General features: G+C 48.6%; 5 protein-coding genes across 5 annotated transcripts; 2 read left to right on the top strand and 3 right to left on the bottom strand.

Moving 5' to 3' along the window:
* Positions 1-109: 109 nt before the first annotated feature.
* I303_106473 (uncharacterized protein) lies at positions 110-1,876 on the bottom strand (the record flags this gene model as incomplete). The annotated part of the gene is made up of 4 exons (XM_018411529.1): positions 110-575; positions 679-881; positions 983-1,452; positions 1,579-1,876. 4 exons carry the CDS (start codon positions 1,874-1,876, stop codon positions 110-112), a joined length of 1,437 nt encoding a protein of 478 aa, XP_018259341.1.
* Positions 1,877-2,214: 338 nt separating this feature from the next.
* On the top strand, positions 2,215-4,013 carry I303_106472 (uncharacterized protein; the record flags this gene model as incomplete). Its single annotated transcript, XM_018411530.1, has 6 exons — positions 2,215-2,312; positions 2,379-2,457; positions 2,547-2,781; positions 2,869-3,226; positions 3,353-3,560; positions 3,672-4,013. 6 exons carry the CDS (start codon positions 2,215-2,217, stop codon positions 4,011-4,013), a joined length of 1,320 nt encoding a protein of 439 aa, XP_018259342.1.
* A 161-nt stretch (positions 4,014-4,174) lies between these two features.
* On the bottom strand, positions 4,175-5,859 carry I303_106471 (ferrochelatase; the record flags this gene model as incomplete). The annotated part of the gene is made up of 6 exons (XM_018411531.2): positions 4,175-4,405; positions 4,511-4,697; positions 4,798-4,872; positions 4,954-5,060; positions 5,171-5,638; positions 5,842-5,859. The coding sequence occupies 6 exons, from the start codon at positions 5,857-5,859 to the stop codon at positions 4,175-4,177; spliced, it is 1,086 nt and encodes a 361-aa protein (XP_018259343.2).
* Positions 5,860-6,667: 808 nt separating this feature from the next.
* I303_106470 (uncharacterized protein) lies at positions 6,668-7,719 on the top strand (the record flags this gene model as incomplete). Its single annotated transcript, XM_018411532.1, has 5 exons — positions 6,668-6,880; positions 6,960-6,970; positions 7,046-7,119; positions 7,217-7,309; positions 7,478-7,719. 5 exons carry the CDS (start codon positions 6,668-6,670, stop codon positions 7,717-7,719), a joined length of 633 nt encoding a protein of 210 aa, XP_018259344.1.
* A 332-nt stretch (positions 7,720-8,051) lies between these two features.
* Positions 8,052-15,304, bottom strand: I303_106469 (uncharacterized protein; the record flags this gene model as incomplete). The annotated part of the gene is made up of 9 exons (XM_018411533.1): positions 8,052-8,157; positions 8,226-8,428; positions 8,510-9,477; positions 9,533-9,623; positions 9,684-14,206; positions 14,292-14,683; positions 14,734-14,999; positions 15,072-15,154; positions 15,229-15,304. The coding sequence occupies 9 exons, from the start codon at positions 15,302-15,304 to the stop codon at positions 8,052-8,054; spliced, it is 6,708 nt and encodes a 2,235-aa protein (XP_018259345.1).
* Positions 15,305-16,500: the final 1,196 nt, after the last annotated feature.

Genomic DNA, 16,500 nt, shown 5'->3' with positions numbered 1-16,500 from the left:
GATTGCAATAACCACAGTCATAGACATCGCATATGCATATACGCACAATGCATCATCGTCTCAGCATTGGTGATCTCAAGTAAGAGCGCGAGTCCGGATACGTGCACAATCAATATGGCCCAAACCTATTGCCTTTCCTCTTTTCTTTCCTACTTTCCTGCGTTCGCCCAGCTCCAGCTCCAAGTATAGGTCCATATCTCGGTCCTTCATCTTCATCATTGAGGTTATTCATCTCATCATCGCTTTTGTCGCTCTCCTCCTCTTCTTCCTCGGTGACAATCTCACTTTCCTCGCTTTGATCATCTTGGTCCATATCTTCGTCCTCGTCCCCCGACATGTCGATCTCGTCATCACCTACGATCAACTTGTCAGGCAAGGAGGCGAGATTCCATCCTGAGACCACGCCGTCTTCGGATCCTGTATATATGGCTTCGCTATTCAGATCGTGGTATAATGCTCGAATGACGTCTTTGTGTCCTCTTGCCTTGGAGGGTCCGGAGAGGAAGTATGCTGAAGGAGCGTAATCTGTCGCGGTCGAAGTTGATAAGACATGATGTTGAAGGATAATATCTCCGCTACAAGGTCAAGATTGTTGGCTACCGCGTCAGCGATTGTGGACGTGGACACTGGGCGGTCTGGATTGATGAACCGAAACCGAAGAAGAGCGACTTGACTTACTCATTCGTACCAACCGCAGTGATTGCTCCGCCGGCTTTACTTATTCCGAGAGAAGGGACGACGTCAATCAGGTAATCTGATTTCAGCTGTAACTTCGACTCCATCTCCTCTGAGGCTGTTTGAGTGACTGTCGGACCTTGTGGTGGTGGTTTGAAGGATTTGAATCTGAATGACGATGAAGGGTATTCCACTTGGCTGTGAAGCTGTATTATCACAATGTGAATGTTCGTCATTGACTCACATCAGCTTCTGTTCCATGATGCAACATGAAGGGTTGACATTCGACAATACCAAGCCGACTCACCTCCAATTCACCTTCCGCACCCAATCCAATATCCCAAGTTGAAACTAAGTCCATGTCGGACCTCGCACAGACTTTCATCTTGCCCTTGTGCAAGTAAGCTTTCGAATCCGCTATTGACTGATTCCAATTCTCCGTAGCGATGACAGCTTCGTCCTCGTCCAAATCCTTCGGATTGGACAGAGCTATCAGACCGTCCGTCGATGCCGATAAAAGTAATTTGTCAGGGAACGGTACCCCGCTACTCGATGATGGGGAGGGCCGAGCGAAAGATGGTGTAGGGGGTAAGAGTGATAAGTGGGTGATGTCGTCTGAATGGGTGGATGAGTGCAGGTATAGTGGTTTAGAGGGATGTCGGTCGTCCCAGTATATTATGTGGGCTTCAGAAGATAAGAGCTCGGTACCTCCTATGACGAGGTGATCTCGCTCGGAAATGGCGAGAGCAGTAACGGGCACGGCTTTTCGGACGGCGGCTGATACAGATTCACGTGTCATGGCATTAATTCAAGTGACTTAGCAAGATAACAGTCAGGAGGGATCATGCTTTCCTCTTTGATTGGGCGCTAGGTAGATATGAGGTCTGTTCTGACCGGACCTACCTTGTATAATCGTTCCCGCCCTCTTACTCCTCTCATCCCACCTGACGATACTTCCATCTTTCGCACTTGACCACAAAGCATCTTGATCAGCTATGACAGAAGTGACGTTCCCCTGGTGTCCACCTGTGAGCCGCTCGACAGACTGTAGAGTCTGATTATCGATTATAGTCAGGTCCGGGCCCGGATGACGCAGAATCAAATGCGGTTTGGTCGGCGAAGGGGTGATTGATAGGATGTAAGGCTTGGCGGGGAGCGGCGAGGAGATAGTAGCGTATGATATGGAGGGTGGAGCGGGCATCTTGCTGCTGGAAAGTCTCGGTTGCTGCAGGGAAGGTACCAACAAGGGGAGGAAGGGATTTTGGAAGGTGATTCAAAGCTGTTAGACCTGAAAAAGTTGAAGATTGTAAACTGCCCGAGCTGAAATTGCTTTCGAGATTGGAGATTCAGGCACGCACGAAGTCAGATCAACTGATTGTTGCTTCGAGCCGATTTTATTTCATGTTATCCCTCGATCACTTCTCATCTTCCGGCTGATCATAGATCATCGTCACTTGTAAGAATCTCCCTCGACGATCTTCGAGGACTGAAGCCGCCAGCTATCTCATCCCAGTGTCCGGGACACGAACATCTTCCGAAATGTCGATAAAACAGCCAAAGCCTCTACAAATCCGCCTGCCCTTCTCGGTACCCAAACCCAACAAGTCGACTAATACCGAATCAAAGATATGCGGCATGTAGGTGAGCCCTTTCTCCCTCCTGTAGGGTCGTACAAGCTTATCAAATATGTGTCTGGGCTGTAGATGTAGAAAGAGGGAAAGTAGGTATACTTGTCCGAGATGTAATATACTGTATTGCTCTTTAGACTGTTTTCGCGATGAGGTGGGTCTAATCTCATCTCACCTCGATGGCGATGTGGGATGATGTAGCTGATCGACTTGGGTCTTACTATTTCACCTCGCTATCTTCAGTCCCACGCTCAGTGCTCGGAACCATTCTACAGATCCACCATCCTATCGTCAATCGCGACCGACCCGAAAGTCGGGATGGACGAGAAGAAGAATATGATGGATATGTTACGCCGGTTCGAAGATGCTCAAGCCGACGGAGAAGACCCCGAAGAAATCCTGAAACAATTACAAGAGCTCGAGAAGGAAGAAGAGGAGCACGATGAGCTCTTGGAGAAATTACAAGGGATTGATCTGAGTTAGTCATCTCTCTTTCCATCTTGTAGCGACCTCGCAGATTCGCATACCACCAAGCTGACATCCCCATTTCACCACCCTTTGATAGATACCATCGATTCGAACGAACTGTTCCATCTCTTACCGCAAGATCACCGAGATGCCTTCCTAGCTGCTCTGAAGAACCCGGAATCGGAAGAGGCGAAAGAATTGCTCGAACAAGCTACGAGATCCGAACAGCAGAATCCTGAGGAAAGACCAGTGCCGAACGCTTTACCTTGGTGGGAGGACGATCTGAGCGGTGATAGCGATGATAACGATGATGCCGAGGCGGAAGGCGAAGAACAAGGTCTTCGGAGACCGGATGTAGCGCCTATGCCTAGGGAAATACCGCAAGAAGTATTGAGCGCCATCTCGCCCCCTGAAGGCGTAGGTAATAAGCTGGTGTACAATGCCATCGCTATATGGTGAGTATTCGTCCCTTACACTCCCACTCCTCTCTTGGTCTTCCCTGCGCCAATGCCCGGTCATCACAGCCGGAATCAAGGTCAAATTTCAAGGCTGACGGTGTAATTTGCGATTTACGATGGTAGTATTGCTTATTTGCACACATTGCTCTCATTCCGCTTACCCTCCCTATCTCTTGATTATCTACACGAAGCAGATATCCTGCCTCAGGAGATCAAAGAGTTCATAGGGAAATCGCTACCATTCCTTATCGACCAAAAATCCACTGTCCGGTATGAAAACATACCTTCAGCGTGGGGTAGCGTATGGGACAAGATCACCCTAGAGAAATCTGTACGTATAACGTCTTCTCTCCCTTGATTCCCTAAACCTCGAATCATCCAGTAAGATTTAACAAGTCATCGAGATTCCCATTGTGCTGATAGACCGCATACATATGCATAGTCCGCGCGATCCGAAACCGATATCAAAGCTCTACATCATCTTCTATCGATATTACCTTCTCTCCTCCATCCGCCCATCACTACCCCTTCATATCCCAAACTATTCTACGTCCTGAGTGATTTGTACGGACTGTACAGTACGCCGAAATCTGGCGGAGCGATACCTAGAAAATTAGCATTTTACACTAAAGCCCTGAGCGCGTTGAGCAGGTCAGATTGGTTAGTCCTAGAAAGGTTGGCGCAGAACGAGCTTAGTAAGCTGGTAGACGAGCAAGAAGATGGATTAGATTTTGACGGTATGGATAAGGAAACGGATAACAGGCGGGAGAATCTGTTGTTGTAATGTGCTAAATCTGCAAATATATCGATAAAATGCATGATGGATCTATGCTACTTGTAGACGACATGATTTCCGATGATGACCCGTACTCGTAATCTAGATCCAATTCCCCTTGATCTTGAGCCAGTCTAAGATAGATCACCTCTCGAGCTTCACCCTCAGATTCAGCTTTGCGCTGCAACTGCATCACCCAATCCTCCAGTTGCTAACCATTCCTTGGTCTTGCCGCATTTGGGGTTCTTACAACCCGGACAACGCAATAACAATTGTTGTCCCGTCGGACCAATCTTTCCAGCTTCGAAGTCTCTCAAGTGGTTCGACACTAAATCAGCGATGGCCCGGATGAATATCGGAGAGTCATTTAATGACGATGCTCGTGTAAGGTGGATACCGAGCTAGATATTCGGACACACGATGAAGGGAGAAGGGACTGATCAGCTCCGCCTTTGCCTTGCATGGGTCTGCGCAAAGGTGTAATCTACACGATCGACACGACTTACCTTCTCGGCCTCTTCTTGAACTTCAATGTCCAGCTCATACAACGTCTCAATGTGATCACTTGTAAACGCTATAGGCACTAAACATATATCCTTTTTACCGATCTTGGCGAAGCCTTCGATTGCTGAGGCTGTTTGAGGACCTTGCCATGCTTTTGGGCCGACTTTCGACTGCCATGTCAGACGATATCTGGCGACCAGACGTATCTGTGGTCAGCTAAGGACTAGAATCTGACCAGTCGGAGAAACGGACCCATGTGCTGAATGGTCGAAGGAAAGACTGGACTTACGGGTTGGAGAAATTCAATTTGCTCATAACGGCATGCACTGTAGCGGCGACTTCGGCGGTGTATGGGTCTCCTCGACTAGGGTGAGCAGTAGCCAGAGTGAGCGTGAATCATCAGTCAAAACGACAAGCGAGATCCAGATGGGCCGTCACCACTCACTTGACGATTTCAAGAGGCAGAGAGTGCGCGGAAAACATGATGACTACGTCTTTCCGCCTTTCTTCCGGGTATTGTTGCAACGCAGTCTTGACATTATGTGCGAATGCCTAATCAAGCGAATCAGCATACTCCCGCCTACATGAGGGATCATATGACGCCGCGAATCCAATAGTCCCGCTTGATAATGTCCGGAATGAATGATGGTCGCGCAACTCACCTCTACTAAGCCTTCATTCGTAGGCCACCTATCCAGCACACTCCACTGTATACTCCCCTTATCCCCATACCCATCTTTCTTAGCTAGTCTATACAGCTCATTGAGCGAACTTCCTGTCGTTGAACAACTGTATTGAGGATATTGAGTGAATGCGATCGCCCTTGTAACTCCATCCGCTTTCATCTCTTCTAAACAGTCCTCCGTCAGGGGTTTAGCGTATCTGAACGCTACGTAAGGCTTGTGCGGTGCCGTCTCAGGATTGAGCTCGTCCAGTAATTTACACATCTCTTCACCTTGGAGTTTGGTCCATTTCAAGATCGGTGAGCCGCCGCCTATGTCGGTATATTGTTTCTCGATTTGCGGGGTACGTCGTTTGGCAATGACTGGAGCGAGGACTGATTGAAAGGGAAGGGGAATGAGGTCGTGGTCGTGGAATAATCGCGAGAGGAAATCGTGTACTTCTGGGATCTAAGCGGGACAAGGGATAGGCAGTTAGTGTCTGAGCAAGAGCGGAAAGCGCGAATTAGGGGAAAGGGTGTGAAGGTGTAGAAACGAAGTAGAATGGGACGAAAGGGAGAAGAGAAGGCCGGGCAGCACGACGGACGCAGGGTCGCCGTCAGAGCTGACTGAGATTGAGAGGCACAACTGAGTTGCGGGTGAGGAAGACTTACGGTGGAAGGACCACCCATGTTCATCATCACAACAGCTAAAAATCATGTATGTCAGGTGGCAATTTGATAAGGGGGGGGGTAGGATCGGACTGACCTGTCGGACTGTGAGGGGCAGCATGATCAGCTGCCGGCTTGATAGTACGAGCTCGCTGGCAGACTTACGCTTTGCTTTTGTGCATGGGTGCATCTCTGATCGTTGCGAGAGATCGCCTAAGATGTATCCTGGATGAAGAAGCGATCAGGTTATTCGGACGGGATAGAGCTGTCATCGGTCGTTGGAAGATCATCTTGCTAGCGAAGTCGAGGTATAAAGTTCAGTGGGTTGCAGAGAGCACAGCGATCGTGACGGTAACTCTGAGTCTGGTTCGTCTTTTGTATGACGATATAGGATTTTATTTCGGAGCGATGTTATAGTCAACGATGATCATCAGTGACTGTTTTCGAAAAAGTCGAAAAGTGACAAAGTGAATCCCGCTTAAAACGTCATGGTGATCATCGAATCATCCATCGGCAATTATTCATAACAAGCCCAAATAACTTGTAATGGCGATTAGCGGGATCAAAATGATGATTACGCAGAAATCGTATTCACCTCACGGACTTGGGTTTCCCCACAAACAAGATGATTGCGCCGGCCGAGCGCATCAAGTCAAGGTATCGAATTCGGCATCTCGAGCTTGAGACAAAGGCGAATGAATACACAGCACTAAACAGGCTGATCGCAAGCAGACCATCGCAGTTCATACTCAGCAGCAGTAGGCTCTTTGAATTGATCGCACGACTTCCAGCTCACACAATCCCCTTGTCCGCTCGAAGCCCATCCAAGATGTCAGCCAACGCCCAACAATCGTTCAGATCCCAATTATCAGGCTTCCGATGGGCGAATAGCGTCCAAGATGACTCGCAGCGCGGTCAAAGCCAAAGCCAGAGCGATAGTGCTTCTGGTCCGTTCGGTAGGGTATGGAATAGTATGAGCGGTTATATACCGCTACGAAACGAAGGGAGGAGTCAAGAGGAAGAAGCGTATTTCGCTTTATCGGTGGGTTTGACGTCAACATCTTCTATTTCACTACATATGTAACCCAGCTGACCGATGCCTTGATCATCCCCTACCATAGCGGTGGGAAAGGTGAGCTCGACCCATTTCAGTATCCCATCACGCAGATCGTCTGGCCGATAGCTGACCACGGTGCAACACACGTAGATTTCTTGGCTTCTTAGCGTGCTGCGCAGGCGGAATAGCATGTTTCGGAGTCGCCTTCTTATTCCTACCTATACGTGTGTTGTCACTCATTGACCATGCGTCCTCTATGACGACTACGACTGTGAGACATTTAGCTGAACAAAATCAACTCGACATTCGCACTATTTTTAGTTGCCATCAAACCCCGTAAATTCGCTTTGGCATTCACCTTGGGAAGTCTGTTGTTCATGTTGGGTTTCGCAATCTTACATGGACCATGGAATCGTGAGTTTGAGTCAAGTCAAGTCGGCTTGAGACACGCACCATTTAGCTCCTTGCCCTCTTGCGATTTGTACTTGTGTACCTATTTACAACCCATTCAACTACTCCTTCCGTACATCTGGCTGACCTCAACCTCGGTTTTTGACATGAACGCAAAACTTGCAATAATAGACCTCAAACACATCTTATCGCCCGAAAGACTCCCCTTCTCTCTGGCATATTTCGGTTCTCTCGGCCTCACCCTCTTCTTCGCAGTCGGTATAAGGTCGACTTTGGGTACCCTCGTAGCTGCCATAGTGCAGGTCGTAGCTTTATTATCGTACTTGGCAGCTTATTTCCCAGGAGGTATAACTACCTTGAGGTTTGGCGGGCAGATGGCATTAAGAGGTGCGGGTAGTGTATTACCATTTTAATCTTACTTATTATCATTCAGTAAAGCCGTATTGGCTTCATCATGCAATCTATCCTTCTCCTCATCTATGATGATTTTGGAATATTGGTATAGAGAATCGAAAGACATGTGATGTTGCATATTATTCTATATTTCCATTTTATCCAGATCCTTAGACGCATTCACTCATCTATAAAGAAGGAATATGCCAAAAGCAGAATGAGAGGAAGAAAATGAGAACGAGAAATCGAGGATCCAAAAATTGGGTATTGATTTATTATTTACAAATGAGCAGAGGGAGTGAACGATGCTATAAGAAGAACGAAGAAACAATACCGCATTGCACTAAGTGACTCAAGCAGTCACGCCTAACTCAGCTAAGACTTGAGCTTTTTGTTCGGGTGTGAGACCCTCAAGTATCCTCTTGAACCCAGACATGACACCGTCTTGGTTGGTCGAGCTATAGTGAAAGGGAGACAGGTCAACAATTGATTCTTGCGACAAGGTATCGGAGGTGTCATTACTCACGCCCAGGAGACCAACGTTTCCGAGCAGTACTCGTCCCTGACAGATTGCACGAAGTTCTCGACTTGTTCACCTTGCTTTTCGATGTAGGCTGCAATCTCAGAATCCGTTGAACCGACTTCGGTGGGCACGAATTGAGCCAGCAGCTCTTTTCGCTCGGCGTAAGTCAAATCAGGGTTGGCGGTCGAGAGTTTCCTCATTATTCGCTGTTAGGGCACCAAAAAAGTCAGCTACTCCATCGTGCACAATTGCTATGGGCTTGACCGGAGAAAGCCGACGATACTCACAACTTCGCTCAATTTCCTTCGCAATGACCAATAGATAGCCCTTCTCGAGTTCTCCCAATCACAAGGCACACAGTCGGCCTTGGCCTTCATCCTTCCGCTTCTATCGTGCAAGTCGGCGAATTCTAAGGCAATAGATTGGTAGGCAGGCTGTAAGTGTTTCTCTCTCGCTTCGAGTTTAGCCGTGGCAGCAGCTTTCTCTTCCGGTGATGATGAAGCAGAGTCGACCGCTTTCTTGAGTTCAGCATATTCAGAGTCGAGTCGAGCCATCGTAGCTTGAACTTTGGGTTTCCTATATTTGACCTCGACAATACCTTCAGGCTCCAAGACACCACCTCGTGATTCGTTGTCGACGAACATTGTCATCTGTTCAGGGTTGATCGAAGGATCCAATACGACCCAGGCACCACCTCGTAATTCACCATTCGGGACCAAGTAGACAATGACCGGATGCTTGTATGAAGATAATCCATCAACAATCTTGGCACCTTCTTTCAAGATAGCTTGAGCCATATCTGACATTCCTCCCGAGAAACCTCTGAAGTTAGCGAAGATGACCAAAGGAAGTCCTTCTCGGTTCGAGTCTTCGATAGCAGTGGCTGTCTTTCGAGACGAATCAGGGAACCACACGGTACCGGCGAGCGACACTCTGGATTCGTGAGAGTTCTCGTTGGCAGGATCGGCCGGGTCGACTCGCTCGATAGATCGAGTCTCGGCTGCAATGACAGATACGGGGATACCGTTGAGACGCCCTCGACCGGTCACGATAGTTTGCGCCCATCCACCCATAGTCTCGAAGAAGGATCCGTTATCGAGGATACCAGATTTCCATATCGACACACCGTCTACATCCTCGTAGCAACCAGCGAGGAAGTTTCGAGGATCGTAAGCGGCTTTGGTAGGTTTCCACTCGACACTTCGATCCCATGAGTCACCGGTGGGGAGGATGGGGATAGCTCGACCTCGTTGTTCTGTATACAGCCATCAGCAAAGGTAGGGCAGCGACGAATCCCAAAAAGGACGTACCAGGTATGAACATGAGGTAGTTGACGATTTGCAGAGCTCCGTCCAGATCACTTGCAGCAACCAAATGAGAGATACCATTCTTGTACATGATCTGACAGGGTCCTTTCAGTCAGTGAATCTATTTACGCTGTCAGAAGGCAGTCAGACTCACTTGAGGACCACCCAATTGTATATTAGATGTGTACACCTCCTTACCCAAAACCTTGTTTATGGCTTGAGCACCAGTCAAGATGATAGGTTGACCTTCCACTTGTACAACTCTTTGACCCAATCGTACCAAATACGCACCGATACCGACGGATCGAGCGGTAACCATAGAGATGGTGAAGATATCATCGTAAGCTCGGGATGTTTCACCAGCGATCAGACCGGAACCTCTTAGACATTCTACACCAAGACCATCCTTGAGACCGATGATGGAAGTGATTTGATGTCGCCTTTCACCGTTGACTTCGATCTCATTCGTGATAACGGACCCAGCACCAATGGTGTTGAGTTTATCGAGTTTCTCAGGAGTGAGATAGAGGTAGTCGAAACCTTTCTCGGGTTTACCCTCTTCTCTCCAGGCGACATCGAACAAGGCCATCACTTCTTCGGCTAAACCGATTCTGGCACCGGAGTTTGCGGAAAGGTAGATTCTTGGTAATCCGAATTGTCTAGCATACTGAGTAGCCTTGAAGAAGAACTCATCTTCGGTTGGACCGAAGGAACCGATTTGATAGGTGATATCGTTGGAAATGGCTACGACTTTTCGACCCTTAGGATATTCCGGAGTCTTCATAGTGAACACCCATGCTACCATACCACAGGTGTTAAGACCAGGAGGTCGATTGACCTCTTGCAATTCGCCGTGTTCATCTAACACGAGTTCGGAAGCGTTGAGGAGATCCGAGGGGACCTTGATATGCGGAAGGTAATGAGTGAGTTGCCTCCAAGCCTTATCAACAGCTTGTCTGAAGAGGTCTGGGAAGTCGTATACATAGGTTGTACCGATGACGTGCGCTTGGTATCGTCGGGGTTGGAGAGATTCTTTGGTGGTGTAGGGGAAGTTGACAGGTTGGAGGTGGAATTGACCTGTCTGTTCGCCGACTGACTTGAGGATGGATTTACCTTTGTCGTTTGTAACTTCTTGGTAAGCCTCATACTTCACGACGAAACCGGAAACGTTCTCGATGAATGCTCGAATGGGTAATGGATTTCCCTCCTCATCTTCGATGACGACTCTGATTTCGGCCTGAGTGACTCGCAATCTCCACAACCTCTTGCCATGTCGTTCGATAAATCCGGCGAGGGCTTCTTGCAAGTCATCGAAAGTCACACTGAGGGAGTATACACAGTTGACGCTGATGTGGTTACAGTCGGCTTGTCTAATTTGACCAGAAACAACCTCCAATGTATCGAGGATATCACCTATCAATCGATCGGTCTCGGATATCAGGTATTCTTTGACTTGCATGTTACCTTGGAATCTACCTGGTCGCAACAGTGCTCGCACAAAGAATCGGACATCTGAGGTGTTCTCTCGTCCGACGGCGTGGTAGACGTGGATTTGTCGGTTAGTGGAAGGTTGAGGAGTGATCTTGAAGTTGACCAATCGTCCGAGCTCTAATTGATAAGCAAGAGCAGGTTCGATATTCCTGATGGCTTCTTCTTCCTTCCATGAACCGTCTGAGGTAGGCCTGAGGGTGAAGTAGGATGGGTATTGACCCTTTCGACACGCCATAAAGGAAACTCGTCTGATACCTTTGCTGGAGATCTTGTCGGCGTACTGATTAGCCAGAGCATGGAATCGCTCATTGAGCTGTTCGTCGCTGAGTTCTTGATCACCGTTGAACAGTCGAAGGGCTACATTCATAACATGAGGACTTCGAGCGTCGCTACCGTATTTCTCGGCATGCTCGGCATGGCTGAAGGACGCGTACATAGACAACAACTTGGAGAATCCTTGCTCGAGCTCGGAGAGCTTGTTGTAGGAAGTCATGAGACCAAATCGGGTAGGCTCCTGCTTGGTATGGACAACGTAGTTAAGGTCGGACATCGATGCGATCCGCGAGAAATCCCTCATTGAATCGACACGAGGGGTAACAGGCTCAGATTGTGGGGAGCCCAGCTTGAATCGCCAAGTGATGATGTTGGGTTCACCGTTTTCTCCGACTTCGTAGTCGAGGTGCATGACGTTGTACACTCGGTATGCTCGTCGAACGTAAACTTCGAGAGAAGCGAGAGCGACCCAGGGGTCCGCGTGTTCGAAAAAAGTGGTAAGCACATCATATACGGTGTATCGGGAGTCGGTAACTTCCTTGAGCATATCGGACGAAGGCAGTCGGTGACCTGAACCCAATTCACCGTAGTAGCTGGTCGTGACGGATGCTTTGAGCAGTTGCTCAAGCTGACTAAGTCGCTCTTCATACGATGGCAAAGAGCCGACGATCAAGACCTCTTTCGCTTTAAGAGCCACCTTGGCAGCCGGTCGGGATTCGAGAGCGCCCAATCGGTTCAAAGCTTCGTTTATGTGACTTTCAGGAGTCATGGAGGCTCGAGGTGATTCGTTCTTGACGATTTCGAGGAGGGCAAGTATGAGCTTGGTCTTGGAAGCAATCTTGCTATGGGAAAGTACTAGTCTGACAACGGCGTCGAGGTCTTTGTTGTCCTCTCGTAGCTTGAGAACGATGTTCTCAGCGGTTCGGGTCGAATCGGCGAACGGCTCTTCGACATCAGCGAAGTAGTTGAGCATGTCGGCCCAAGTCCTCCATTCGTGAACTTGTAAACCATGTGCGAAGGCGTCGATGAGGACTTGCAGAGGCGAGAGTGCAGCTGTCACCTGTGCTCGCTCTTTGGGGGGGACATTATCATCAATGTAAAGATCGATGGCTCGCTTTATCTTAAGGGATGGGAACTCAGAATTCTTCGCTCTGCTAGAATCAAGGAGTGCCCGGATCTCGTCTTCCAATTTTTGAGGGATTCGCCCACTCAGGGTGGACATAACCTCTTGTGCGTTGGAGAACGGAAGATCGGAGTTCTTGAGTACGGACTCCACGACCTTCAAAGAGTTACCAACGGAAGCACTGTTATCGAACCCTTGCAAGTTGTCGTAAAGGACTTCAAGGTGTTCTCGTAATTTTTGGTGAGGCTTGGTTCCGTATCGACCGTTCTTCAGCTCAAAGGTTGGAAGTATGCCTTCAAAGGGTTTGGCGAATTTGACCTTTGTGGGATCATCGAGGGTCAATATACCCAAAAGTTCACCGGAAGCTAAGGTTTGACCAGGTTGCTTCATGAATTGAGCGATACCACTTTCGCTGGCGGTGACAGGCATGATCATCTTCATGACTTCAATTTCGGCGTAAGCGTCACCTGCATCGATATGATCACCGGAATCAATGAGGTATCGGACGAGTTTACCGGGCGAAGGGGATCTGAGTTGGGTGGGATCTTGCTCGTCTTCAATAACGGTCGTCTTGGAGTCGATGGACAGCACCATAGCCCCGACCTCTTCTCGCCAGTATACGGTATGGGAAGCACCTTCAAGGGATACAAGGAGACCTCCGTCACTCAAGCTTCTCGCGCCAACGAAAATTCGACCACCGTTCAGGTAAAGGGTAAAGGAGAAAAGTGAAGATTTAGCCATAGCGAAGGAGTATCGGACATCCTCGTAAATGAATTCACTCTTGAAGAAGGTCTGTAGAGTATCTTTGGACGGAACTTGACCTTTGTCGAGAACCGACTTGTACTTGGCGAGTGAGGCCTCATATGCGAGGTGAGCTCTCACTACAGCACCGCACACAACGGCGACAACGGGATCAGGTCGTTCAGAGGTCATACCTTCGGCGATGAGCCCATCCAGCCATTGTGTAGTGAGGGTATTATTCTCGAACTCTGGCTTCTCAAGCAATTTGATGAGATATTCTACGGTCGTTCTAAATTCACCTCGGATGGACAATTCCTTCAGGGCTACGACCATTGACTTTCGAGCTTCGCTACGTTCCATACCATAAGCGAAGATGTGACCGAATTGAGAATCTGCGTATTCGTGCAGACCTCCCGCTGAGGAAACCGAGAAGTATCCCCATACGTTTGAGTTAGATCTGAAGTTGAGTTCGGTAAGATTACCGGACGAGGGCTTGAAACCGGCATCTGGGTTTTCACCAGTGATTCTACAGGCGATAACATGACCTTTGGGTTTAGGTTTTCTTTGCGTGTTGGCTGATTCTGGTCTGGTACCGTCAAAGTCAATCTCGGTGACACCGTGAGGGTCCATTCCGTATAGGGTTCGGATGTCTCTAATTCGGTGTAAGGGAATACCCATAGCGACTTGAAGTTGTATAGCAGGGATGTTACAGCCACTGACCATTTCAGTGGTAGGATGCTCTACTTGGAGACGAGGGTTAAGTTCCAAGAAGTAGAAGGAGTCGTCGGAATGGGAGTAGAGGTATTCGACAGTACCAGCCGAGACGTATCCTACCAATCTGGCTAATCGCACAGCAGCTTTCTCCATTTCTTCGAAAGTGTCTGGTCGAGCGATGGTCACTGGAGCTTCTTCGATGATCTTTTGGTGTCGTCTTTGAACGGAACAATCTCGACCGAAGAGGGAAATGGCGTTACCATATTGATCTGCCATGAGTTGGACTTCTAGATGTCGAGCAGATCCAGCGAGCTTCATGATGAAGATGGGGGATCCTATGCGCATATAAGGTATCAGCCTGATCCGGCTAAGAGGCCTGAAACGCTGGACACATGAGACTGTGGGCCCTGACTGACTCACCTGGCACCTCCCCAGCAACAGCTTGGAAAGCATTCTTGAATTTCTCAGGGTCTTCTACCTTTCTGATACCTTTACCACCACCACCTTCAGATGCCTTGATCATGATAGGCCATCCGATCTTCTCAGCTTTCTCCAGACCTTGTTCCCAAGATGTTACGCATGCATCTGCATATGCCTTGTCGGGAACAGTGACGAAACCTTGGGGCGAAAGCATGGTGTCTGAAATACCGGTACCGGACCAAGCCATACATGGTACTTCGGCGTGTTGAGCTACAATGGTAGAAGAGATCTTGTCTCCCAAAGATCGCATAGCTGATCCAGGAGGACCAATGAAGACGATCTTCTGCTTGGCGAGGGTTTCAGGAAGTCGAGGGTTCTCCGATGCGTGACCCCTAAGCACCCGTCAGTATGGCCGAATACCAACAATTGGAATTGCACTCACCATCCGGCCCATACGGCGTGTACACCTGCTCGCTCAGCTACATCTACGATGAAGTCCACGTTGGCGTAGTTATTGTTGTTGGTACCACCTGGAACTTCAACATATCTGTCCGCCATTCTGATATACTCGGCGTTGATCCTCAGATCTTCTGGGGTTGCCATGACGGTGAACTCGATCTGACGATCGGATCCGAATGTCTCATATGACCATTTTCGGATTGATCGAATCTCTTTAACAGCAGCGATACCGTTGTTGGCAATAAGGACCTGAAGTGGGGTTTAGCAAAAGCCATTCTCGTATGACCACAGAATTTAAGCAGGAAGGGAGTCAAGACGAACCTTGGTGATGACTGTGTGTCCTCCTTGAGCTTTGACAAAATCAGTCACTCGCCCTGCTGGCGCCACGTCCAGACTGTTGGCACCTATATAAGTCAAGGCGATAGCGTCAGCTTCGCTCGCAAGTCATGAGTCCAATCATGTCTGAGCGACCACTCACCGATGAAGTGTGCTACTTTGGCATGATCGTATTGATCGGAATGACCGTCGGTACCGTTGCCGTTAACGACGGACATGTTGGGCAATGTATGTCCCTTCTAGCAGGATTGATGGGTAAGAGGCACAGATATCGGTTGATTGGAAAAGGTGGTGTAGCTGAATAGACGTCAAAAGTTGAAGACAGAAATTTCAGCTGCGACGATTGGCAACCTCACTACTACAGCTGACAAAAAGGAGAACGACCGAGGACTGAAAGAGGAAATGGATAATCCAAAAGGCCCTGTCTGAAGTTGCCGACCTAGTGGATGAGTGCGGAAGGGCTGACGATGATGAAGAGGATGAGGATGATGACAGTCAAGTTGAAATTGTTGGTATTGAGCTCGGTGACATACACCCAGTTACCTTTGGGGATCATTTCCATATCCCCGGTAAAAACATAATCCCCCCATAGCACAAGCGGTTAGACGCGACAAGTGGAGGCAGACACGTGGACTAAATTAAAAAATCAAGACGATGATCGATTATCTCTTTACATAATCACCACATCCTCCCCAACTGTCTATGATCGGTTTTCTTCGGCTGTTGGAGGTGGATGCGTTGATGGGGACTATGGAGGATTGTCATAATGGTCGATGGGGATTGTCATTCAACTTTTTCCCATGCTATAAGAGCGAACGACGATATAGACTTGCTCTCGATACAGTTGAGTCCGCGTAACGTCTCCGAGCCTCGAAAACCCGAGACACCTGAATGGACCTGAGACAGCCGCAAAGGCGGGAAGATAAGATAAGGAGAAGGCCGATAAAGATGGATAGAATCCCTCGCGACGCAGAACGAGAGCATTATACCTCGATCGAAACAGACTCTCGACATCATTGATGCCAACGAAGACAATATACTGATGTTACGCTAACATATGGATTGACGGAACAACCATATGAACCCAGAAAAAGAAAGAAAAAAAAAAGGCAACGCAAAAGGTTTGATCGCGCGGATCGAGGCTAGGGTAAGCCTCGATACCATAGGGAACCAATCGATACAGCGCCAATAACACCCCAAACAGCTAGTGGCGCTGTATCGATTGGCTGTTCTAGCAAACTATGCTACGCGGCCGAGCTATTCAGGCATACTCGCCCTTATATACTGATGTCGAAAAACGCCGCAACGGCGCTGTCTGATGGTAGGGTTGGCTAATCAAAGGATGACCTGTGTATATTTGACGAAGTCGACTTCGTACTGGAAAAATCGACCCGGCGGACCTGATCAATCAGCG

The sequence above is a fragment of the Kwoniella dejecticola genome, chromosome 8, assembly GCF_000512565.2.
Source record: "Kwoniella dejecticola CBS 10117 chromosome 8, complete sequence".
Taxonomy (NCBI): domain Eukaryota; kingdom Fungi; phylum Basidiomycota; class Tremellomycetes; order Tremellales; family Cryptococcaceae; genus Kwoniella; species Kwoniella dejecticola.
This window is presented reverse-complemented; position numbering and strand designations above follow the sequence as displayed.